We start from the raw sequence: 27,990 nt of genomic DNA on the forward strand, positions 1-27,990 counted from the left end.
TTAGACCAATAACAAATAAAACGTTTTTAATAAGTTTTCTATTTAAAATAAAACGTAAGTAAGCGTAATACCAATATTTTGTTTACAATTAGATTCTTGGAAGTGTCGCAACCATACCGTTCTCGAAGCTTACTTCATTTTGTCCTCGAAGTATTTTAAAGAATCCCTTGTCACCCCAATCTTCATTCCATGAATTAGCAACCAACCAATAAGCAACTCCATTCTCTTCTCCCCAACCTAAAACTCTGACGGCATGTCCTCCTAAATATTCTCCAGCGACATGTTGATAAACACCTAAAATAAATATATTTCATACATTAATAAATAAATATTGCACTATTCCTAGTTTTTGTAATAAATAAGTTATTTTATTTATTTAAAATGTATGGAAAAGTTAGTGAATATATAAGAGAAAATAAAAAATATGTCTAAATTTAATCGGAAAGGAGTTACAATTATATAGGAAAACGATGTCCTCTAAAGGAACTGGAAACTAGATACACATTTTTTGAAAAACTTCTTCTTCGTCGTGCGACTAGGATTACTCCTGTTTGTCTGCCTCTTATTCTGTTTCAGTCATTGTTGACTGTATATTATCTTTCCACCTTTTTGGCGGCCTCCCAACGGGTCTTCTGCTATACGGCTTGTTGTTTTTACAGATGTTCGCTAATCTATCTGGTCCCATTCGGTTTACATGTTCGTTCCAGTTTTTTTTTCTTGTTTTTATCCATCTAAATGGATTACCCATTAATATCTGTTAATATTTTGAATTTTGCATTGTTCGCGTATACTTCTGTTGGTCTGTCTGTCTCTTAATGATATGCCTGCTATTGATCTTAATACTTTCATTTCGATATTATTGATTTGTTGTTTCGTCTTTCTTGTATCGGTCCTTGTCTCCGCTGCATATGTTAGGATTGATCTTACTGTTGTCTTGTATACTTTCATTTTGCTTTCCGCGGTCAGATATTTGGTTCTCCATATGGTTTCTCGGAGGCAACTACTTACTCTTGCCGCTTTTGATGCTTGCCTTGTGGTCTCTGTTCTTATATCTCTGTCACGAATGATCTCTACTCCTAGGTAATTGCATTTCATTGCTTGTTCTACAATTTTGCCGTCTATTTCTAGTTTGCATCTACTTGGCTCTTTACTGATCACTATACATTTAGTTTTTTCTATTGATATTCTCATATTAAGTTTTTTTGTTGTGATATTGAAGGTGTGGAGCTGCCTTTGTAGGTCATCTTCGTTATCAGCAATTAGTACTGCATCATCGGCATAGCATAGTATCGTGATTTTATGCGCTCCCATGTGGTATCCGTGTAGTTTTCTTACTTTGTAAATTATTTGATTCATCACCATATTGAATAACAATGGGCTAAGCGAGTCTCCTTGGCGGTTTCCCCTGTTGGCATTTTAATTCTGGTCTTGTTGTTCTTGTTAATTTCATTAATTGTGCTTATTATCTGATGGTCTATTTGTTCAGCTTGTAATAAATTTAAGATGTCATTTCGCTTCACCCTGTCAAAAGCACTTTTAAAATCTACAAAGCACATGTATGCTGGTTTTCCGTATTCAATAGACTTCTCTATTGAAAAACAAGTTAAATAAAGAAAATATGTAAAAGTGGTTTTCGTCATGATGATCAAAAGTTTTCATTGCGCCAAGACTCACAAAACAATTGTTTGATATGCAAATGAAATTTGGTTCTAGATAGTAGAAATAAATTACAGACTTACAACCTTTCATCAGGTATGGTAGAAAACGTGCCAATATTACTTATGTTTGTTAAAAAAGTAAAATAGTAAAGTAAAATTAGTCTAAAAATAATATAAACAGTGCTTACATTCCAGTACAAGGTCTGTTGTTAAGATGGCGTATTTCAAATGCTCATTTATGCTAAAGTTTTGTCTATGTCTATGAAAAGGCGGTCAGGGATGCCCAAATAGACAGCAGAGGAAACATTTTTAATAAATCATCCCAAATTTTGGCATATGCAGATGATGTTGATCTAGTTGCCCGCACAACACGCAAGCTAGAAGAAATGTATACCACCTTGTCAAACGCCGCAAAAAATATGGGCCTGCAAGTAAATGAAAATAAAACTAAGATAATGGCATCAACACCCAACAATAGAGCCAGAAACATCGGCCACCAATTCACGGTTGATAATTCTACCTTTGAAGGTCGACAAATTCACATACTTCGGCTCCTTGATCACCAAGGAGAACGTCATGACGGAAGAAATCAAGCGAAGAATAATCCTAGCAAACAAATGCTATTTTGGACTGAGTAGACATCTGAGAAGCAGAAACTTAAGCCAAAAAACAAAAATAACCATATACAAAACCCTTATACAACCAGTGTTGACATATGGGTCGGAGACATGGACCATTTCCAAGGCAGATGAAAATCTCCTGCTTATATTTGAACGAAGGATCCTGAGAAGAATATTTGGTGGCATCTGTGAAAATGGTATTTGGAGAAGGAGGTACAACTACGAGATATATCACAGATATAAACATATATTTGGTGGTAAAGACGTAGTATCCTTTATAAAAATAGGAAGACTAAGATGGGCAGGACATCTGGCAAGATCACAGCAGAACAACCCTCCTAGAAGAATCCTTATGTCACAACCTGTGGGAAGTAGAAATAGGGGTAGACCAAAACTCAGATGGAGGGATGGTGTAGATGAGGATGGTAGACAAATAGGCGCAGCAAACTGGCAACAGTTGGCAATGGATAGAACTGACTGGCGTAATAGACTTGGGAAGGTCGAGGCTCTTTTATAGGGCTGTAGCACCAATGATGATGTTTTGTCTATGTCTATAAACACCCATAAACAAAACTTAAGCACTCAGTTTGAAATGGACTCATAAGGGTAACCAATTCATTAATTGAAATTTGGTGTTTCAAAAAGTAGTTATTGCGCATTGTTTGCCATGCAATTAGGAATTTTACATTCATTATTGGCGTGAATACGGGTAATGGTCTCAATGTTTTTAAAGAAAAAACGATACGCCACTGAGACATTTCAAATTAAAAATCATTTTTGAATTCTTCATTTAATTTCTGGCAAAAGTTCTTTTTCTTTTTTTTTTTCATATGAAGGCTGCGTTTTTATGCAAAAAAAATCTTAAGGCGTATTTTTTCATTTCGTTAATACATTTTCAAAAACTATACAATACAATAACATTAAACCAGAACAATAACAGAAATCACCACTAATAAAATTCACTAACAGATACGTAACAAGAGATTCAACTTTTAGTCCCATTGGTTGTTGTATTCGTGGTGTATTTCTTATTTACTTATTTTAAAGTGGTTTCAGTTAAATTGGCTGAAACTTTTCAGAGGTGGCTTTTGCCATGCTGACCAAAAGTTCTCAGTGCTCCAAGACTCAGAAATAAATTGTTTTTGAGTTACAGAGCTTCAAAGTGTCAGTTTTTAGTACATTTTTCAAAATAATTAATTTGGAAACGTACCTTCCCATACATTAAATATACGGCATCTAAATCTCAGTAAACACTTTTCTTAATATTATGTCTTACTTAATGTTTCCCTGTCAAAAAAGGTGTGATATCCTGGGAGGAGTGTATATTCCCAATTTCATGGTATTGAAAAATGGATTCAAAACCGATAGTTTAAAGCTCTTCTTTTTCTTACGGTGTAGACGTAATACCGATTGAAGGTCTATAACCCAGCAATAATTAATTTTTGAGTCTTGGGGCAATAAAAACGTTTGATCAAGATGATCTCTGCAAAGTTTCAGTTAATTTTATGGAAACCACTTTTATATAAGTAAATAAGAAATACACCAGGAATATTTGCGCGAATACGACAAGCAACGAGGCTAAAATTAAATCTTGTATAATGTTTTAGGGAGGTCCTTTTGTACGCCTCTTGTAGCTATGTGCGTATTTAAAATTTTATTAGTGTTACTTTCTCTTATTGGTCTGGTTTAATAATATTGTATTAGATAGTGTTTGAGAATGTATTAAAGAAATAAAAAATATGCGTTAAAATATTTTATTTTTTTGCATAAAAACGACGCCTCACATGAGAAGAAAAGAAAGATTTTTATCAAAAATTAAACGAAGGATTCAAAAAAAGGTTTTCCACTCAAAGAGATAAATACCGCAAAGAAGAAAAAATCACAAAAGTTCTTTAAAAATGATGATATAAAACATTGTAAATCTAGGTTTGATGTTTTGTTTACACTGTCTACCAATAATGTTGATTATAAAGATATTTACAGGACAGAAAAACGCAAATACAATTCTTTACTCATTCACTTTACTCATCTCGAAAAAATTGTTATAAAGAACGAATTGAAAATAGCGAAAATAAAACTAAAATGGCTTGGAAATTGGTAAAAGAGATTAGGGTAATTCCAAAAATCAAGGTAATTTCCGTTTGGAGGGTGACCCTTAGGTGCTTTCTAACGAAATAAATCTAACATGAATAAATTTATATCAAATGCAAAGAAGCTGTACGAAAAATAAAGCATGTAAAAAATTTTCAAATTAATATCAAACAAAATAATCATTGCATGTTTTTAGCTCTCGTTTCAGCGAAAGAAATAAGTCACATAATAAATAACTTACAAGCATGGCTCTGGTTATGATGAAATATCAACCAACTTAATTAAATATGTTTCATCAGAGATTTATCTTCCTCTTTCTTTTATAGTTAATGCTTCTTCAGGCAAGGTAGATTTTCTCAAAGTTTAAAACTGGCAATTGTCAAGCCACTGCTAAAAAAGGTGATGTTACTAAGATGGAGAACTATAAACCAATAAGCCTTCTTCCATCATTCTCAAAAATATTCGAAAAAGCAATATATTTCAGACTACAAAACTTTTTTTACCACAAACAACTTATTTAGTAGTTCACAGCATAGTTTTCTAGCAGAAAGATCTGTTGAGACAGGTACCTATGATTTTATATCAAAAATTTTAGAAAAACTAGACGCAAAGATGAAAACACTAGATGCTTTTTTGGGCCTATCTAAGGTTTTCTATAGCCTAGATCATGTTTTTTTATTACAAAAATTACATCTTTATGGAATGACCGGCATTAACATGAATAAAATCATTTTTCACGGATAGATCACAAAGGTATGCCTGGAGAAAGGGGGATGTAAGGTTTACTCTGAACCGATCAATTTAATATTAGGCATACCACAGGGTAGTGTCTTGGGGCCTTTTCTCTTTTTGGTTTACATAAACGACCTTCCAAATGCGGTGGTTACTAGTTCCTCAAACCTTGTAAATTTCGCTGATGACTCAAATGTGCTTTTCTGGGAAAAAACATTATAAACACTCCTCATAGTGGCAGAGTAAATTCTAAGCAAGGCGGAACAGTGGTTCAGTGGAAATTGGTTGTTGCTTAATACTGATAAGACAGTTTTTGTTTACTTTAGAACCAGCTAGTCAAAAAAACAGTTTCCAGATACAATCAATTTTCTATCACAAAGCAAGGAACCTGCTAGATCAGTTAAATTTCTTGGGCTTCATATTGACCAGAATCTGAATTGGGGGGAACAAATACAAAATACAACAAAAAAACTGAATAGAGCCTGCTAGTCATTAAGAGTGTTAAAGAGCTATCTAGACTAGACCAAGGGATTTTAGGTACTATCAGTATATTATGGAAACTTTTATTCTGTTATGCGATATGGAGTAATCTTCTGGGGTGCTGCAGTAGATAGCTCGACTGTCTTTATAGTCCAAAAAAAGGTAGTCCGGGTGATATTTGCACTAAAGGCGGGAGAATCCTGTAGAGGCCGATGTAAATCACTTAATATACTCACTTTCTCAACCATCTATATATTTGAATGTATTATGTTCCTTTTTAAAAATTTTACTTTGTTTTATCACCTGCTTCCCAATCATGAATATAATACAAGAAGCCGAAATTTGAATTCAAAATATGTAATTATAATTCAATTGAAAATATACTTCACAGATTGTCTATAACAGAGAGAAGTCCTTTGTATGCGTGTGTTAAATTTTATAATACTCTACCATCTGACATTCAACAGGAAACACGCTATAGAGCTTTTAAAAGAAAGGTTTTTCAACACATAGTTAACATTGAGCCCTATACTGTGGCTGAGTGCCTGGCGTATCCTTCTCCCTGATTAGCATATTTAATTTGTAATGTTGATATATTTTGAGTCACGCAGAGAGTCACGCAGAGAAGAATGGAGCGGTCCATGTTAGGAATAACTCTGCGAGATAGAATAACCAACGAAGACATCAGGAGAAGAACCGGAGTGACTGACATCATCGAGAAGATAGCCAGACTAAAATGGAGATGGGCAGGACACATAGCCAGAATGACAGATGGGCGATGGACAAAGAGGTTATTGGAATGGAGGCCAAGGGAAGACAAGAGAAGCGTCGGTCGACCACCTACAAGATGGACTGACGATTTAAGAAGACTCGATAAAAACTGGATGAGAGCGGCGCAAGATAGACGGGGTTGGAAACATGAGGAAGAGGCCTATGTTCAGCAGTGGACTCTTGAGGCTGGATGATGATGTTGATATATTTTAATGTGTGATGTCAATATATATATATATATATATATATATATATATATATATATATATATATATATATATATATATATATATATTATATTTAATCTGTGATTAATAATGTGACCTTATTTGCTCAATTACGTATTTTAAAAATTTATGCAAATAAAAATTTACTCTCTCTCTCTCTCTCTCTCTCTAATTATAATGCGACAACAGTTCCATCTAAGAAAAATCAAGTCAAGGATAGCAGTTGGATTACTAAATAAAGTATTCGCTGATCTATCTTGGGCTGTATTGCCGTGGAGTAGTATTTTTTATCATAAACCTTTTTTAATTTTAAAACGGAAATATTTTTTTATTTTAAACCAAAACATGTCCCAAACGTACGCAGTCTACTATGAGTTGAAAAGTGCAACTGTAGTTATAGGAACGATAGTTCCTAGTTCCTAGTAGATTTTTTGAAAATTGCATACAAATTACAGAGTAAGTTTTAAAATTAGTGATCTGTTAAACGACAGGTTGGATGAAAATTGTCTACAGTAGCAAAGGGATAAGCACTTGCAAACGAATTCATATATACCAAGTGTTGTTCAACTACGACTGATGGCCTGCCTTCACAATTTTATGTCGCACGTAAGAAATATTAATTTCTGCACTGTTTACTTAAACATGAATACTTACCACTTTTGTAATTTACGAAGTCACTGTACGCATCAAACCGCGTTTCTATCGGACCATTTGTCAATATTTCCTTTTGCATATTGTCAACTGAAGTGAAGTAATTCACTGGACCTGAAGCATAAGTTAACTCGGACTTATAATTAAGTGCGGGATCGTCACATTGATGTTTGCAAGAAGGTGTGTCGTAGTTTAAAGTGCTGCATTGCACTTTAGTACCATTTGTATGATGTTCACAAGGTTGAAGCGAATATGATTGACAACCCTAAAACAGTATATATATATATATATATATACAGATAACGACATTGTTTTGTTGACCATAGGAATTAAGATTTATTGCAATCCCATCACTAGAGTATATTTATTATAATGCTCTAAAACTAATTTTTTGGTTATTTGTTAGACTTAATAGCAATTCAAATAAATAAGTAAGTAAATAAATAATATGCTTTATTGTCACTGAAAATTGTACAAATTTTGTGGACAAAGCTTACCTATAACAATAAGATAAGAAAGAAAGAAAAAAATCATAATAAGAATCGTCTGTACTTTTAAATAAAAAAAAAACAATAAAATTCTTCCAAACTTAAACATAAAAATACTACCTAATTAAGAACCTACAAACTTTGTAAAATGTACCTAACAAAAAATAAAAATTAGGAAAGCAGATTAATGAATCTACGTAAATCTAGGACTTCAATCTCCATTTTACACTGAAAATTTGTCGCATATTCTGAATTATCATCAATATTGGATTAACTATTGAATGAATTACTGGCCCTTAGAGGTCAGCTAGGATTTTTGGAGTTAGAATTACTTGTTAATGTAAGAATTTAGATAATAGGTAATTAATTTTAATTGGTAAAAAACGTAACTAGTCTATTGTATTTCCAATAGATATAAATATACACTACCTATATACTTATTTTTTTCTTTTTTTTAATATTTTTCCTTGATTGATTATTAATGTCTTCATCTTGTTTGCTTTTGGCACTAGTAACCTGGCTATTGAAGCATTTATTAAAATAATTGATTTGCATGAATATCCTTTGTCTGCAGTATGTTTTTACGAGACAAAGGGGTGTATTTGAACAATGACTGGAAACATACTCAGCAGTTCGATGTATAATTTTCTTACCCAGATTTAGGTTTTCACCATGGAAATTTTGGAAATATTTTTCCATCGTCATTACTTGGTCTACCCATTCCGATGATGCATTTATGATGATAAATAATAAATGATAAATGTTGTACCCAGGATGGTACAGAATACTTGTGAACATTTATATTTTGTTCCTTATAGGTATGTCCTAAATTTGGGAATTGATTTTTTATATTAATTTAAATGCTATGAAGCCAGCAATATATATCAACCCATCTGTTTTGGTTTCTTTTGTTATATTAGCTATTTGTGACACGTCTGAACTAATCGAGTAACGACGAGAAGTAGATCCACCAGGCTTGAGAATGGCAAGTGAGACCTTGCCGAAACGTCGCCAAAACAATGGTTTTCAAGAAAACCAGCATTTTACAACGCGGAGTCAAACCCGGAAAAATAGTGACAGCATATATATATATATATATATATATATATATATATATATATATATATATATATATATATATATATATATATATATATATATATATATATATATTGTGTCGTGTAGGGTAAACTACTTACATTTTTTTTGAATATATGTATATAAGTATTTGTTTACGAGGTATTAGATATTTTATGTATACAGGCATTTTTTATAATTATTAGAATTAATTTTTTTTGTTTATTCTCTTATTTAACTCAGTTAAATTAATGAGTAAATATTTTTGAAACGAAGCACGTACGGTCATGATTTCTCACTCTATCACCAAACTACCACACACCTACTACTTTGCCGACATAAGCGGCATCTCTGCGCGCTATAAGACCAATACTGCATTCTAACTGTGGCTTCTACTATAGTCGTGAATTGGTGGGAATTTAACTTTTATGTTAACTCGTAAGGTGATGGGCCTGAATAGTCAAACCTTCTACTTTCAGAATTGCTGAACAATTGTGTGTAGATAATTAATCCTCTATCTTGAAATTGTTAATAGAAAAGTTTACCTGATTGCTGCCATAAAGACCTCCTGTAGAAATTCCAGTATCATGCCAATAACTCCATGCATCATCCATATATCCTCCTTCGCATCCAAATCCACAGGAATCGCAACAAGCTAATAAATTTTCAGCAGAAACAGGTACTTTGAGCTTTCCCTCAGAGACTATGCATCGTCTGTCGCTCATTGCAGAAGCCGCAGCGACAGCCTAAAAACAAATCTCTTTAAATAACGAAAACTAAAACTAGAATGTGGTTGTTTATTATCATTACTCTTAAACTTTAGTTCAAATACGAGCAAATACAGAAATCTACCAAATCAAATTTGCATCTACGGAAAAAAGATGCTACTAAGAATTAATGATAAATCTGGTCTAGTGTTTTTCACAGCATTGAAATATAAACATATTAAGATTATAACAGTCATGACAATGTATCGCTAAATCATTTAACATCATGAGATTTTATTCTTCTTCTTCTTTCTTTATACAGGGCGGTCCGTAAGTAATTATGCAAAAAGAAACAGTAGATTCTACACTTTAAAATATTTAAAATTTTATGTTTTATGTTTTTGCAGTGGCGGGTTGTTGTCTCTATGGAAGACTGTCACTCCATCTCTTGGACGCTCGATCTATCATTATTCTTCTACCAGTTGGTGATTTGTCCCTTGCTATTTTAATGACTCTTGTGTGCGTGATTCCACTGATGTGATTATTCCTTTCTTTTTTTTTTTTCTATTTAGTGCTCACTCGTTTATACCCCGTACATTATATTTTGTTCTAATCTCATCACTCCTTATTCGGTCTCTCAGAGTGTTTCCTGTAATTCTTCAGACAATTTTCATTTCTGGTGTTTCCAGCACTCTCTTTGTTTGGCTCTATCGGGTTTTGTTTCTGATGCGTAAGTCATTATTTGTCTTATACTGGTATACTGGTCTTATAGATCCTTTAGTTCATCTCACAGTTAATGTGTCGTTTATGTCATATAGTGTTAAGACATTTTGCTAATCTATTTGCTTTTTGTACTTGATCTTTTACTTCTTTTTCAACGTCTCCATATCTGGAATGTGTAATCCGTAGGTACTTTATTTCGATTACTTGTTCAATGCTACCTAAATCGACTCTCAATTTACATCTTATTGTTACTTTACTGATTACTATTGTTCTAGTGTTTTAAATTAAAATAGTCATGTTAAATTCTTTTGTTCTTGTATTAATTCTGTGAACTACTCTTTGAAGGCTACTTTATTTTGGGCTATCAATATATTTCACTGTCTGCGTAACAAAGAATTTTAATTTCGTTGTTCCCATTCTGCATTCTCTTCCTTTATTGACGCTCTTTACGACTTCGTCCGTAAATAGATTATCAGAATAGGGTTTAGTGAATCCCTCTGTCTTATTCCATTGACTCTATCTGTAGGTTCTGTAAGTTGTCCATCTATTCTGACTTTCATCTTATTGTCTTAATAGACGTTTTCAATTGTTTTAATAATATCCAGCGGGATCTCTTTATAATACAAGATATGTATTACATCTTTAAGTACTACCCTGTCAAATGCTTTTTTTAAGTCGATTAAACCTAGGAATGCGGATCTATTGTATTCTAATGCATCTGTTTTATGACGAATATTACATCTGTATAGTACAGAAACAAAAATATAGTAGAACGGTCAGATTTCTAGGTTTTGATAGTTCTGCTTTAGGCTATAGTGTGCTACTAAAAATATTTTTTTTACTTAGATATATAAAATTTTGACCATTTTTTATTTACATTTAACCTTACAGGACTCTCCCTCTTCCCGCATGCTTGCGTTGATAACTGATGTAGAATAGCTTTTGTAATTACCCTTGTTATTGTTAGAATTACTGATACTAAAAGAACTTTATAAAAATATATATAAATCTAAAATTAACGTAAGTATACAGTTAAAAATTTTTAAAATTCATCAAAAAATACAAGCATGTCCCGATCTTTTTTATTTATTTAGTTTAAAAATACAATACCTAAATTTTCTTTAAAACGAGGGTCTTTTCATTATTAAACTTGTAATTTGTCAGAATATTAATAACACCACAATTAACAAGGTATCACTTAAAATACTGATACACTTAATTAATTTTCTCCTTATTCCGTATTTTCTGCGTCACTATCATCATTCAATTCAATAATAAATTTATTTCCACTATTAATCTTCTTATTCTCCAATCTCTCTTAAAGTCCCAATCTTCTTATAGTACTCTTCAACTTTGATCACATTGGCGATTCTTTTCTGCCAGTCTTCTTGGGTAATATCAGGTACTTCTTTTTCAATTACCTCCACTACCTTCTTATCAAATTTAGAAAATGTATTTGCACGTCTTATACTGTTGAGACGACTGCACAAAAACAAGTTGAGAGATTTATGAGACATTTAATGAACTATTTTTTGACCCTTTTTTTATAGAAAATACATTTAAGAATAAATATATTGCAATGAACCATGACACATGGAATTTGTATTATTAATAACGAAAAATAGTCATACTGAGTTAAACCATAAAACATGTGAGCTGATATGTGACATTAAACAAAAAATGAGAAACAAAGATATAACATTTATTTGGGCAAAAAGTCACTCCGGGATAAAAGGTAATGAAATAGTAGACGATCTCGCTAAGGATTCTACTCATTCAGGTATACAAGAACATATTTACACAGTATCAGACCTAATCAATTTTTATAATAAAAAAATAAATTTTAACTGGCAAGACAGATGGAAAATATTGGCGAATACTTCAAATAATCATTATTACAAGATCCATCCTACGTTACCATCCCTAACAGAATTACCACACATATTCCATTATAATATATCTAAACGATCAGCAGCAACTATTACAAGATTAAAAACTAGTCACGGTGCTGTTCCTGCTCACCTGGCTAGATTAAACATTATAGAATCAGGAAAGTGTTTATGCGATAATATTTCCCAGTATGATGTTAATCACATCCTGTTTGGATGTATTAAAAATAAAGCACTCTCATCTACGTTTTGTGAAAACCTGGTTAAAAGTAATGTGCAACTTCCAGTAAACATAACCCACCTACTGTCATTGAATCAGAAATCCATATACGAACTCATATGTAATCACTTATACGCATCCGGATATATAATATAAATTTAGTACAATCAAGTTTTTAATTGATAAACATAACATAAATCATTTAAAAATCTGTGGCAAAAGGACTAGTATCCATGCCAAACACACTATCATCATCATCATCATCATCGAAAAATATTAGTACAATTATTAATAAAAAAATATTAAGAGAGAAATATGTTTTGGCGATATGTTACAAAGGCTGTAACAACGTCCATATATGTCATTGTTCACCACCATAGTTCTTCCGCCATAGTTTGTAATTCCTCTAATGTGTACGCTATAATCACGATGTGTTTTGGCGATATTATGTCGCTTTGTTTAACTCCTCTCTTAATGGGGATGGGATTTATATTTTGTCTAGTTGTACTATCATAGTTGCTTTTTCATATATATTATGTAATAGTTGCTTATTTCTCGAATATATTTTACAATTATTAATAGCTTGTTCTATGACCTATATCTCGATACTTTCAAATGCCTTTTCATAGTCTACAAAGGCAAGAATTAAGGGTAATTGGCATTTATTTTCCTTTTCTATTAATGTTCTCAGTATCAACAGATGGCCTGATGTATATCTACATCCTTTGTGGAATCGAATCTGTTTTACTGGTCGGTAATTATCCATTTTGTAAGTTTGGCGGTTGTTAATAATTCTCACAAACTGTTTTTACACTTGACTGTGTTTCCTTTTTGTATTACTAGACTCTCGTTCCAGCTTTTAGGGATTTTTAGGGATTATGGAGACATCTAATCAATAGCTCTGTTAGTATTAGGATTGCTATTGCCTTACTTGTTTTCAAAAGTTTGGCAGTTTTGCCGTCGTGTCCCGGAACCTTATTATTTTTTAACTCTTTTAAAGCTCTTTCTATTTCGCATTATATTTTATTTTTATTATCACGTTCTTTGTAGTTGGTCCATTAGGCTGACTTTGTGAGCTGTACAAGGTTTTATAGAAGTCTTCAACTATCTTTGTTATTTTATATTTGTCCTTCTCTTTCTTATTATTGGTGTCTTTAATTTTGAACGTCCAGTGTTGGTCACCCAGTTGGAACAGCCAGTTTATTTAGTTACACGTATTCTTAAGTAAGGCGTTTGTATTCCGGTCGTGGCTGCCTTCTTTCCTTCACTAGTTGCTTATTTTCGTTGCTAATTTTGTCTTCTTTAGTTCTTGTTTTCTTTGCGATATGTAGTTCGACTTCGAAAAGGTTTTTATTTTGTTTTTTTTTGTTGACGTCGTTAATTTGGTACTGATTATGTTGAGGATACGATTCAAAATTACTCGTTAAAACCGTTCGGAATTATTTTCCATTTGGTCTTACTTTGAAGACATCTATCCGCAATTAAATGCAGTTTCAGGAGCGGTAGGCTTAAAAATGAACTACAGCAAAACAAAAATACTGAGCCGAGACCAGACAAATATAACAATACAAAATCATACCATAGAAAATGTTGAACATTATGTATATCTAGGTCATGTTATCAAACTAGGAAAACCAAATCAAGATGCTGAAATTAAAAGAAGAACACAACTGGCATGGGGCGCTTTCGGCAAATTAGCATATATCTTGAAAAACACCTCCATTCCTGTAAACTTAAAGAAAAAGGTGTATAACACATGCATACTACCAGTTTGTACTTACGGCTTGGAGACAGTAGCCCTTACCAAAAAATCTGCTAAAAAATTAGAAACAACGCAAAGAGCAATGGAACGAATCATGCTTGGAATATCACTAAGAGACAAGATTAGAAACACCGAGATAAGACGTAGAACGAAGATTAGGGATATTGTGGAAGAAATTGCAAAAATGAAATGGCGCTGGGCAGGTCACGTAGCCCGATATAATGACAACAGGTGGACACGGAGAATTCTAGAATGGAGACCAAGGACGACAACAAGAAGCACGGGAAGACCTCAAAAAAGATGGGTAGATGACATAAGAACAGTGGCAGGCAAACAGTGGATTAGATTGGCGCAAGTTAGAGAAAGATGGAAGCAATTGGGAGAGACCTACATTCAGGAGTGGATGGAAAATGGTTGACAAAGAGATCCGCATTGTTTCTTTAAAGATCCTTTTCTTGGTGATGGTCACTACCCGTTGTTACGTTGTTTATTGTTGTGACGTCTTCAAATATTCTTTTTTTGTTTGAGAGAAAATAGTCTATATAATTTTTGGTAGTTCCGTTATGTGCGATCCATGTCCATTTTTTGTTATATTTTTTAGGAAAAAGTTATTCATTCATATTATACATGTTTTCTGGTTTTAGAAATTGCATACATTTTTCTCGTCTTGTGTTTCTTGTATTGAATCCAAAAATTCCAGTCTTGCTTTCAGTGTCTTTAATCTTTCTTTGAATTTTGGCGTTACAATCTCCCAATATTATTATTATTTTAGGTTTCGTGTTATCGTCTATAGCTTATTTAAAGTCTTTAGTAAAAGTATTTAAATCATCATGAGTTGCTTATTCAGTTAGAGCATAAACTTGCACAATCTATATTTTGGTTTGTGAATTTAGTTTTAAGAAAATTAGAAATATTAGAAACTTGGAAAGAAGATTATACAGAAATATTTGGGGGCGAACTAGCAGAAGAATGTGGGTAGGATGAAATTACGCTAGAAGTGATAAAGTATCTCGGAGAAAATGGAAAAGAATGGTTGTGGATAATTTGCAAAGAAGCTTGGAAGAATCAAAAGATGCCTGAGGAATGGAAAAATAATTTAATCGTACCAATACATAAAAAGGAAAGGAAACCCAATGCTATAGTGCAATATATCGATAATAGAGAAAAAAGAGGAATAAAAGGAACTACAACCTTAAAAGCATTTTATTGTTTCATATGGTCATTTAAAGGAGTCCGTTTTTGATAAAGGCGTGAATTAGTTCCTATGCATTAGGAGCATTTGGGTGAATCCTATGCACTTTTCTTACTCTCAAATTTCCTATCAAAATGTCATCTTTTAAAGTAAAAAATATTTTTTTTTGACAAAAATGTATTCAAAAACGAGGCAAAAACAAAACGAACAAATGCGATTTTTCTTTTGTGTCCCATCTCTTTTCTACGAGGATGTAGGTATAGGCATTGCTTTACAAAAAAAAAACAATTTCTATTCTTCTTAATCAAAATCACGTTTGGTAGAAGTCCTTAGGATTTACAGTATCCGAGATACGATTTTTCAAAGTTCGCCACTCATACCATTGTTGAGCCATTTTTCCTATTTTTTCGCAAACATTGTTCTATAACTTTTTTCTACGCAGTATTAGGTATATGCAATGGGACATTAATAGAACGAAAAATCAATAACCTTTAAAACGATATAGTGTATAAGATTCTAGGACTAAGTTTAAGCAAGATATTGTTCTTCAAAACTTTGTACTTTTAACCATTTTTGTTAAGTTTTAGGGCTATTTTTTTAAATTTCTCATTATTAACTTTTTTCTTATACGTTTAGTGTACGTTCACACAGACTGCTATGGCGCGATCAGCGATGCGATGCTTTGCAATGCGATTATATCAAAAACTTGTATCTTAAGCGCCTTGTTCAAATAGCGCGCAATTTAGTGCGATGCGATGCGATGCTAATAGCGGCTAGTATGCGCTTCGGTTTGGTTTTCAAGAATGTTTGATTCCATCGCCAATAGTCGCATATCTAGCGAGCGATATGGATGTGGAAAAATTAATAAACAATGTTAGAATTCGTCTGGCCCTATGAGATCAACGATCAAAAACTATCACAATATGGACAAGATAAATAAATTATGGATTTAGATTGCAAAGGAGTTACAAGTAACAAGTAAGTATTAATTACTGTTTATTAGTAATTACGTTACTATATATGCTCTTGCTTATTTGAGGTGTTGGTAATTGGAAAACATTCTGTCTTTTCCAATATTGTACAGCGGAATGTATCAACATTTCTTCTGTAGAAAAACTTTTCATATTTCTAAACAAATTTCTTGTACTATATTTACAACTGTCGAGACTCCTAAACGAAAAGTGAATGCTAAACTTCTATAAGACATCCCAGTGGCAAGGAATCTGAAAAACAATGTTTTGTAGGATAGATCATCAAACAAAAACCGCGTAGTAATATTTTTAATAGGACGGTGGCGACTAGCTCACAAGCATATCATTGTATTGAAACACCCACAGATAATAGCTTGCTATGTAACGCATAACATAGCAAAGCATCGCATCGCTGATCACGTCCTAGCAGTCTGTGTGAACGTATATACAAATCGTTGCAAGCGTCACAATTGACGAAGCCATATCTTGGTTACCGTTAGTCCTAGAATATTTTACAATAGACTATTTTAAAGTACAGAATATAAGCTTTCTTTTTTATGTAGTAATGCATATACCTAAATATTATGTAAAAAAAATTATAATCAGAAATTAAAAAAAAAAACCGAAATTAGCAAAAATAGGTAAAAGTACAAAACTTTAAAAAACCATATCTGGCTCAAAATTAGTCCTAGTACCTTCTAGAATAATTGATTCCGAAGGTAATTGATTTTTTTCTCTTTCTATTAGATATAATATTACAACTAAAACTGCGTAGAAACAAGTTATAGGACAATGTTTGCGAAAAAATAGGGAAATTGACCCAAAAATGGTGTGAGTAGCGAACTTTGAAAAATCGTATCTCGGACACTATGAATAATAAAGACTTTTACAAAACGTTATTTTAAAGAGAAATACTATTAGTTGTTTTTTTTGCTTCTATTTTTTGCTTTGTTTTTTGAATATATTTTTGTCTAAAAAAATATTTTTGACTTTATAAGTGATATTTCGATAAGAAATTTAATTTTAAATAACTCTTCTATGGATGTATATGTACAAAACTGCATAGAATTCACCCAAATGCATCCTAGTGCATAGGGATTCATTCACCCCTTTCTCAAAAACTCACCTCTTTAAATGGTAGCACTTCGCGGGTTTTTCATATTTCGGGGTCCATTGACCATATGCAATAATAAAACCCCTTTAACGTTATAGTTTATTTCTAAAGTACATTCAATAGCCTCACAATGGGCCACAAAGATGTATAAATGGAAGTCAAGAGAAAAAACCACAATACAATAAGAGTGCCAATAATAACAGCGAAAATTGGACAATTCAGAAAAACCCTGAATTAAAAATCAACGCAATCAAAATGAAACATTTGAGAAAAATAAGCGGAAAAACAAAATGGGTCAGGATAAAGAGTGAAGATATCAGACAAATGACAAAGCAGAGTACATTAAAGTATTAACAGTTAATAATTACTAAGTACCTACATTAAACATAATCAAATGTTGTGGTTCCGACATATTAATAGTCATTCTATTAATATGTCCATATTCTATAATAAACCAGAAATAATTACACGACAAATGTCAGAATTTGAAAGTCGAAGGAAAGATAGAATGGGAAGACCCGGCAGTAAATGAAGATTAGACCGAAGAAATAAGAAGGAATAAAGGGAAAAGTATAGAAGAATTAAAGACGATGGTTTAAAATAGAAATGCATGAAAAAAATTTGTAAAGGAAGAACCGAAATCCTAATTCGACTACTGAAAGGGCAAAGAATATGATAAGAAGAAGAAGAAGTTTTCAATCTTCAATTGTCTTCAAATTTTGGGGTTAAAATCTCCCAATATTATTTGGTTTCTTGTTGTCTTCTATAGCTTTTTTAAGATCTTTGTAAAAAGTATTTGTTTCATCATCAGGTACTTTTTCAGTTACAACATAAACCTGTACATATTCTGGTTTGTGAATTTATTTTATCATGTATGTAACGTTGTCTGAGATGCTAATAATTATTTAAATTTGGAATATCCTCTTCTTATTGATAAGGAAACCTACTCCACTGTATATATATAGTCTTCCTTGACTTTATAAGTAGCCTATTGACTGAATGTTAAGTCCATATACCATTATCTTCTTCTTTTAACTTCTGATAGTCCCATTATGTCCTAATTCATATTTCCCAATTCCTTTACTAGAGGGTTCGTATAGTTTTGAATTTTTTGGCATGGAACAGATGTTATATGTTGTTATATGGAGCTGTTTGTTGTTCTTCTTCTTTTTCAATGTCGATTTGACCCCCACCCAGAATCCTTGGGGCTGACCATTGCTTCGATGTGAGATTGTGGAATAAAATTGCTAGCTTCCGTGTCAATATTAAAATTGACATTTTTGTTTTCTAGAGGTTTTGGACACATCCCACTATACTGGCCAGACGGGTTGGTAGGGTAGAAGAATGTGTAAAGCCGACCATCTCAACCGAAGTTAAACAGTGCGGCCTACTCAGTTTAACCAACACCTCGGAAGATGGGTCGGCACCACTCAATCTTAATGGAATTACATTTCCTTAATTCCAGTTTTACAGATATTTCTCTGATACTCGGTCGTCAGAGCCTTGTTTGCGATAACAGAATACACCAACGTGAAGGTAAGATTGACATTTGAGTAGGAGAGACATTAGAACCATTTGAGTGGTTAGAATTATTATATTAAATATAAATGAGGGAAATGGTTTTTATCGTTTCCCTTAAAGTGGAAAGTATATTATTATGGTCATATCAAAATCAAAAACTATTAGGCATATAATGTAGCAGGACCTAGCCACTGAGCTATGACTACTGAGCGAGGATTGATGTTGGTTCTTTCAGTTTTGAGTATTTTTTGTTTTTAAAATTTAAAAAAAAATAATATACACAATATATAATTCAAATTTATCATTATACACAAACATATATCATGCAATCGTTGTTTTTTACATTATATATCTTCTTAGGATACTGTCCTTGTACCATTGTGCAATAAGTTTGTTCCTCCAAAATCACTGCTCTGGTAGAATCAAGCGGATAAGGACCTTATTTAAGATCATTCTTCTTTTACCGTTATATAAGTTGGATACAAATTTTGCTCATTTTAGCGTCGGTATTGGCATAGTTTGATAGTAAAAAATGTAATATATGAGAAGCCAACTTATTATTTTACTTATTTAAATGTTTCACTTACCCAGCAAGATCCACAAGATGATTGATCTACAACAGTGCTGATAACATCTGAACACTCTTTCCAGTTTTCCCTTGCATCGAAAGAATCAGGAACTTGAATATTTTCACTGTGTAAAAATTCTTTAGCAACTCCTATTCTCATTTTTTTTGCTCCTAATAAATTTTTGATCTCTTGGATTGAAAGGTTTTCATCAAAGTTTCTTCCAGCAATCCATGTGCTTTGTTTGCTATTAATGTAGTTTATAAACTCATTTGAAAGAGGATTTAAGTTACCTTTGTAACTTAATACAATAGGTAGTAGTAGTGTAATAATGTAAGCCGCCTTCATTTTCGAGAATCTGTAAAAGATGAAGAGGAATTAATTATATTTTTCTTTAAATTATACTGGTGGATAAATTTGTATTTATACCATTGAGAATTGCTAAAAGTAATTAAGGAAAAAATGACGATCTAACACATTCTTTTAACGCGATTATAATATTGGATACAAAGCCGAAGTTTGGCTTCTCTCAACTTGATTATTAAACTTGATGACAAATTAAAAAAAAAAAAACACGATCGATAATTATAATAAAAATGTTTTAAAAATTCATTTAATAAAGTGTAATATGGACAATGTACATACATTTTTAATAGAAATAACATCATAAATAGAGAATCGGAAACAAAGAATTGATTGTAGATATATTCAATGAGGTGACTTTTGGTCTATTCCTCTGCAATATTTTCAGATATATTGTGGTCCTCTAGCCCTAAATTACATTCTTCAGCCTGACCTTTTTAAAAGGTCTAATAATTTCGAAATCGAAGTCGATCTTTGCCGGTGGTTCTTCTTCTGATATAAAATATGCTCTGCTGTTTCTTTCTCTAGGTGACAGAATCTGCATAGGTCATCATCTGCCAATGCCATCAGCTTCAACTGCGTTTCAGATTCCAGTGCCTGTTAGCAGACCTAATATGGCTTTGAATGTTTTCCAGTCTGTTGCTTATTAGGTCCACCGACAAATTTGACGAATGTTCTGCAATAAACGATTTCGCCTTTCATTGTCCTGGGAAATTCGTCCACCATTCCAAAGATTTGTAAGCTACCCATCTTCTTGTAGCTGTTCTTGTTACTATTTTTCCAACGCCGTAGAAGGTTTCAGGTCCAACGAATGCTTGGGCCATTTCATCTGCTTTTTCATTGCCCTTATGACCTTCGTGTCCCGGTACCCAGGTACCGGTACCTTGCTACGGTCTCCTAGTTTATTTAGGGCACCCATACAATTCCATACTAGCTTAGAATTGATTCCTACGGAATTGAGTGCCGTAAGCGCTGCTTGGCTATCCATGAGGATGGCAATTAAACGGTTCGTTTTTTTGGCTTTCTATTTTATTTTCCACGCTGTGATGGATTGCCATTATTTCCACCTGGAACATTGTGACATCCTTAGATAGACTTACAGGGAAATGTACCCCTTGCTTTGTACATATTATACTGGCTTCTACACCATCTGATTTTTTTAATTGTTATTTGAAGTTTCGATTTCCACTCCGGAAATAGTTTTTAAAACATATTATTAACATTAACGAGTTGTTTTTATAATAAGTTGTTTGGCGGTTATGTTTTGAAAATTAAAGAGTGACTTACTTGGATTCTATCATGGCTGTTTACCTACAAGATCAGTTGAGATATACATTAATTATGGCTTAATCCCATACACATAATATTTATCGGAAACACAAGCTAACAAATAGTGTCAAATTTTGAAATTGGAAACAGACTACCAGAAAAAGGTGGAACAGTAGGCGGCGAAGTAGACTAACGTGAAGCTTCATGCTATATTTTCTTTATTTTTAAAATTTTAATATTTTTAAATTTGAATTAAGTAATTCTATGATTTATTTATATATTTAAACAAATTATATTATATTAAACAATGTTTGCTCCTAACGCCACTTGCTAACGTATAAACAAAGCTACGCTGTATATTTCGTCTGCATTGTTGCCAAGCATACATTGTTTACATCTGACAGACCCGTTAAGGTCAGACTAAATATTAAACTATCAATAATAACGAAATAGTTCGTGTCGTGATGATCCGTTCTGCATTTTACTATAGAGAAAAATTAATACAATGCTATTATAATAACTTCGCTACAAAAATAAACATTTCTAGAAAAGTCAACTGACAAGATCTGCGCTAGATGTTCTACCCCCTTTACATGCAGCTCAATTCCGCGGCAGTGGGCAGGGAATTGAGCAGGGACGTTGGCAGCTTAAGACAAGTATGTAAATACGTCGCTCGCGCTCCCATTACTCATACCAGTGTCGCTGTGCAATGCCGCTCTCGTACGCTTCATTCGTTGGCGGTTTTTTTAACATACATGCTACTCGCTCTCTTGTCGGTGCACGGACTTATTTGTTTATTATTTGGTAAATTTTTTGTTAACTATGGTCGAGTGGAGCAATGACCAAGTGCTGAAGTTTTTAGAGCTATATGCTAGTGACAGATTGTTGTGGGATTCTTCACATAAAGACCTCAAAAAAAGCACAATGTACCCGATGCGATTTGTCCATTAAATTTAAATGGTCCTTAAAAATGATATTAATTGCTTTACAAAATTCCGGCATAATCAGCGAAATTGCTGGAGATGATACAATAGTTAATATTATACTATACTTATATATAAAATTATATATATATATATATATATATATATATATATATATATATATATATACAAATAACGACATTGTTTTGTTGACCATAGGAGACCACGGACTATATATATATATATATATATATATATATATATATATATATATATATATATATATATATATATATATATAACTGTCAGACAATGTATTCTTTAAATTTGTGATAGAATAACTAAACATTTAATTTCAATATAACAGCAGGGTGATTATTTTAACTGATAGTTTCATGTGACACATATTTTTATCTTGAGTGGCGACTATATTTATTTTACTATAAGCATAATATAATTTTAATTTCTAAATTTCTTTTTACAAAACAAAAAACAATTTTCTATTATTCTATTAAAAACTTATCATACTGGTGACTACTACCACGGATAACCATAACATTATGTTATGGTTATCCATGCTACTACTAATAAAACAAGCAAAGAAATTAAAAGACGAATAAACCATACAAATAAGGCATACTATGAACTTCAAGACAATTTTATTTAAGATAATTCCAAAGAATAACTGAAATTATTATAGTGTGGCGAAGATATAACTTTGAATTATACCAACTCGTTAATAAACCAGATGTAACGTTCATTAAAACACAGCGACTTGGGCATATGAGATAGAGTGGGTATGTAATACAAATCCCTGACAACATGATTGCTAAAAAGCTAACCACAGGAACACTCTAGGAAGAAGGAGCAGATAACTAATTATTGATGAAAAAATTGAAGGAAATCATGGTATAGGAAGAAAGAAGAAATCGTGGCTCAGGAATATAAGAGACTGGATCCCCGCAATAGACAAGACTTTTCACTATTGGTAGCCAACCTCAATAGAGATAGTACATAGGAGGAGAGAGTCAAAATCTATTGCAAAGAAGAAAAACATTCGAATTAAAAACATAACTAAAAGTAACAGCATAGAGAAAGAATACCATAATATACAAAGAGTGGTAAGTTACGTTGCAGAGGAAGTATTAGGAACAAAAATGAAAGAAAAATCAGACTAGTAAAGGAAAGGTTACCGTGTGAGATAATCTTAACAGAATATTGGGAAAAACCAAACCAAAAAAACTCACAACTTTATATAAAAAGAGATATTATATTATACATAAAGTCTAGTGCAACCGGTTTTGATGTTTATCTGTTATACATCATCATCAGGCCATACAAATTTGAAACAAGCTGGAATAAAAACAAACAAATAGTTAGAAACATTATCTTGCCAAATATTATCAGTAGTTAAGTGCTTGCTAAAAATAGTAACAAAAAATGTGATATGAGAAGACTAAAAATAAGAAAACAAAGGGGACAGTCGCACGGATTCTTTCAGAAAATCTAAGTAACATGAAGCAAACATATGATCCAAAATAATCACTCACAAAATATATGTGAAATCTCTAACAAGATCAGAGAAGAACATATAATAGAAAATCAAAGAATAACAAAAGAATGTACAAAAATATTCAGAGACAAATAAGGACCGAAATACGAAAGGCCAAAGAAATTGGTCTAAAACACATTGTGAAGAGATAGAGTTCTTGGAGCAATAACATGATATATTTAATAGGCATAAAAAGCTAAAACAAGCAGCTGGTCTTCAAAAATTCAACACAGCTAGCAAACTGCAAGATCAACAAGGGAACATCATCACAGATAAAAATCAAGAAATATGCATATGGGCCTAAATACATACAAGAACTCTTTGATGATAATAGGTCCGAACAACCTCCGTCCTACATAGGTATGTAATGACCACTTACCAATCACATCAGATAAAGTGGAAAGCAATATCACAACTAAAAGATGGCAAAGCTCCTGGACCTGACAATGCATATACTTAACTCATAAAGCTATTTAACAGCGACCGGTACTTAACGACTAACAAAAATATTCAATGACATATATTTAAACGGAGTAATACCAATATGCCTTAAAAGAAAAACGTTTAATCAGTGTGTTTTGCCAGTGTTAACTTACGGTGCGGAAACGTTGACCATGACAAGGAGAACAGTTCAAAAGATCCGTGTGTGTCAAAGGGCGATGGAGCGTGCTATGTTGGGCGTTTCACTACGAGACAAGATCCTAAATCGCCAGCTACGACAAAGAACAGGAGTGGCTGATGCAGTAGAGAGAGTAGCAACACTGAAATGGAACTGGGCAGGTCACGTGGCTCGAATGACAGATAATAGATGGACAAAGCGGATACTGGAATGGAGACCAAGAGATGATGCCTACCGAAGCAGAGGTCGTCCACCAACACGTTGGACTGACGATCTAAAACATTGTCATAGGAATTGGATGCAAGAGGCACAAGATCGAAATATATGGAAAATTATGAGGGAGATCTATGTCCAGCAGTGGATAAGCGAAGATTGAATAATGAATACCAAGATCACGGCTGAAGTGAACGTTTATTGATCTACCAAAGAAAACAAAATCCGTATCCTGCAATGATTTCCTGATCATAAGCTTAATGAGCCACATTTTAAAGTTATTTCTAAAAATCAGACATCAAAGGATGTATAGACTATGCAAAGAAAAAAATCAGCCGTACACAACTTGGTTTTCGGAACGCAGTGGGTACGAGAGAGGCTCTCTTTAGCATACAAGTGCTATTTCAACGATGTAGAGATGTGAATTGTGATATTTATGCATGCTTCATTTATTACCATAAAGCATTTGATACAGTAAAACACGCCAAGCTGATGGAGATATTAACAAATATTTGAATAAACACCTGTGATCTAAAAATTATTAGCAATCTTTGCTGGAAACAAACATCGTCTATACGTACAGAGGCAGGAGAATCCGATGATATCAATATCAAACGTGGGGTCTGACAGGGATGTATACTATCACCCTTGCTGTTTAACATATACTCTGAGGAAATTTTTCAAGAAGCAGTAGAAGATGTTGAAGTCGGAGAAAACGGAGAATGTATCAATAACATCAGATACGCGGATGACACGGTGGTATTCGCTGACAGTTATGAAGTCCTCTCTCCAAGAGTTAATGAATAGATTCACAGAAGTGAGTCAGAGATATGGACTTTCACTGAACATTAAGAAAACAAAATTTATGATGATCTCTAAGAAGAAACAGCAAATTGAAAGAATCAGTGTGAATGGTCGACCAATAGAAAGAGTAAAAACATACACCTACCTTGGTACTAACGTCAATGAAAATTGGGATCATTCCATAGAAATAAAATCTAGGATAGAAAAAGCAAGATCTGCATTTCAAAAAATGGCTAAGCTATTCAAATGCAGCGATTTATCAGTACCCATAAAAATTAGGTTATTACGATGTTATATCTTTCCTATATTGTTGTACGGAGTTAAGTCGTGGACTCTCACAGACGCTACCTCCAAAAAAATTGAGGCTTTCCAGATGTGGCTTTATCGTAGAATCCTTAAGATATCCTATATGGACCACATTACTAATCAGGGCGTTTTATTAAGAATACGAAAAGGAAAAGAGTTACAATAAAAACAGCCAAAATTGAATACCTTGGTCACATCATGAGGAACAGCAAAAGATATGGGTTGCTTCAATTAATTCTACGAGGAAAAGTAGAAGGAAAACGAGGACCAGATAGGCGAAGGATTGCCTGGCTGAAAAATCTACGTACGTGGTTCAACATAACAACCACACATTTTTCAGAGCCGCAGTTTGCAAATTACAGATTGCCATGATGGTCGCCAAAATCCGAAACAGATAGACACTACAAGAAGAAGAAGAAGTACTTGCATGATAGTATTTAGCAAGAGAATGTTTCTATGTATTTTTTTGTTTTCATTCCCGCTTGTTTCAAATTTGGATGGCCTAATAATCATGTATAACAGATAAATAAGAAGGCCGGCTGCAGTAGACTTTATAAATAATATAACATCTTATTTTACCTAAGATTGTTTTTTTTTAGTTTGTTTTTTCTCAATATTCTGTTAAAAATCAGACGGTTCTTGGTGGTTTGACGAGATAAAGAAATTAATAAAAGAAAAAAAACTTTTACAATAAATGACTGACAAAACATTCATAATCAATGATAAAATGTTAAATAGTAAACTTTTGGTAGTAATTGTTAAATAGTTTAAAAACTTAAAGTATAAGGTGCAGTGTTTTATTGCCTTGTTATTTTCAGTTCTGTATAATAGTTATATATACTCTTAAAATATCTTTTCCTCTAAGCTATGGGAAAAAGTGAACGAAAAATTAGCTGAAGCTGTGCATAATTTAACCAAAATTTAAAAAGTCAGTATTCACTGTGTATTAATGTCATATACGATAAGTTTAGATGTTTTAACACCATAGGGATTATGCATTTGTTTAGGTAAGATATATGAGTGTTTAAGTTACTTCAATATATTTGCCTAAGGTTGTAAAGGGTGTTATTTTTAGAGGTATAGAACTTTGAAATGGAATAAAACAAACATGGTTTTTATCAATTGACATGAGATTGACGTTAGTCGAAAGATAATCTTCTGGAATTATAATTTAAATATGATTTCTGGTATATGACCGTTATGTGTGGCTCTGACGTAGCCTAATATGAAAGTCCAATTTTCGTTCACTTTTTCCAATATTTGTCGCCGTATATCGGCAATAACGCCGGGAATGTTGCCTTCAAGTGGTCAATCGATTTATGCTTTATCGATTGATCGACGTAGAATAGCACCTTCATATATCCGCACATAAAATAGTCTAGCAGTGTTAAATCGCACGATCTTGAAGGCCAATTAACAGTCCGAAATGTGAAACTATGCGATTACCAAACGTTTTCTTCAATAAATCAATTGTGACAGGAGCAGTGTGACATGTTACGCCGTCTTATTGAAACCATAGCTCCTGCATATCATGGTTGTTCAATTGGGGAATAAAAAAGGTAGTAATCATAGCTCTATAGCGGTCACCAATGACTAACGTTCTGGTCAGCATCGCTTTTGAAGAAGTACGGTCCAATGATTCCACCATACCATAAAGCACACCAAGTCAGTTTTTCTGAATTTATTGGTTTCTCAACATACAAGTGAGAAATATCTTAACTCCAAATAGGGCAGTTTTGTTTGTTGACGTAGCCATTCAACCAAAAGTGAGCTTCATCGCTAAATTTGCTTATGAAAATCGAAATCAACGGCAATCTCGTTTTGGACCCACTCACCGAATCTACGAATCTACGCCTTGCTTTGTGATGATGTATCTTCAATTCTTGCATGAGTTGGATATTGTAAATACGCAAAGCAAGATCTTTCTGCAAAATTTTCCATAAAGTCAATGGACACGTATCATGGCAGATAGACTGATTCGGGTCTTCAATGGCCAACAGTGAAAAAAGTGTTACCAACTTACATTTCTATACCTCTAAAAAAACGCCATTTATAAAAAAGCTGCAAGTCCTCTAAAAATTATTCTGCTAATTTTGTAGGTAAAATATATTATAAATAATATTTCCGAATATTTGGTGAAGGCAAAACAACTTTGAGCAACTAATGACATTAAGTAAATAACTTAAAAAATAAAAAAAATTACAAATAATTTGAGCTTTGGTTTACGTTTATATAGCAGTAAATTTTTATATTTTATATTTTTCAAAACAATATTAAATAAATTGTAAATTATTAATAAAGATAAATATGCTAGTAAACTGTATTGAGGCTTACCTCTATTCATAAATTCTAAACTAAAGAACAAGGAAACAAACACCATTTATATATTAGATAAAAAGTCAAGTGCGTCAAATGTTTTTTAGTACATTCAACATTAAGTCTATTGCGCAAATATAACCACTTTCATCTTTCTCAGTTTTT

The 27,990-nt window shown here is 32.8% G+C and overlaps 1 protein-coding gene and 1 long non-coding RNA gene across 2 annotated transcripts in view; one reads left to right on the forward strand and one right to left on the reverse strand.

The window, feature by feature from the left end:
- Positions 1–27,974, reverse strand: LOC140434995 (cathepsin B-like). The gene is made up of 5 exons (XM_072523654.1): positions 27,844–27,974; positions 19,482–19,818; positions 9,341–9,541; positions 7,234–7,495; positions 1–294 (listed from the first exon to the last, which is right to left on the reverse strand). Exons 2-5 carry the CDS (start codon positions 19,806–19,808, stop codon positions 89–91), a joined length of 996 nt encoding a protein of 331 aa, XP_072379755.1. The 5' UTR covers positions 19,809–19,818; positions 27,844–27,974; the 3' UTR covers positions 1–88.
- The window catches only part of LOC140434997 (uncharacterized), a 244,720-nt gene continuing 218,495 nt past the window's right edge, over positions 1,766–27,990 (forward strand). The window contains exon 1 of the long non-coding RNA XR_011950102.1: positions 1,766–2,186. This is a non-coding gene — a long non-coding RNA (uncharacterized lncRNA). The remainder of the gene's footprint in view (positions 2,187–27,990) is intronic.

This window comes from Diabrotica undecimpunctata, chromosome 2 (assembly GCF_040954645.1).
Source record: "Diabrotica undecimpunctata isolate CICGRU chromosome 2, icDiaUnde3, whole genome shotgun sequence".
Classification (NCBI taxonomy): Eukaryota; Metazoa; Arthropoda; class Insecta; order Coleoptera; family Chrysomelidae; genus Diabrotica; species Diabrotica undecimpunctata.

Excerpts from the sequence above, each read along its gene's own strand:
- LOC140434995 (XM_072523654.1), bottom strand. The coding sequence starts at position 19,808 with ATGAAGGCGGCTTACATTATTACACTACTACTACCTATTGTATTAAGT. Across the intron at positions 7,496-9,340 it reads GTCTTTATGGCAGCAATCAG|GGTTGTCAATCATATTCGCT; the intron begins GTAAACTTTTCT and ends ATACTGTTTTAG. Across the intron at positions 295-7,233 it reads CTTCGTAAATTACAAAAGTG|GTGTTTATCAACATGTCGCT; the intron begins GTAAGTATTCAT and ends TATTTATTTTAG.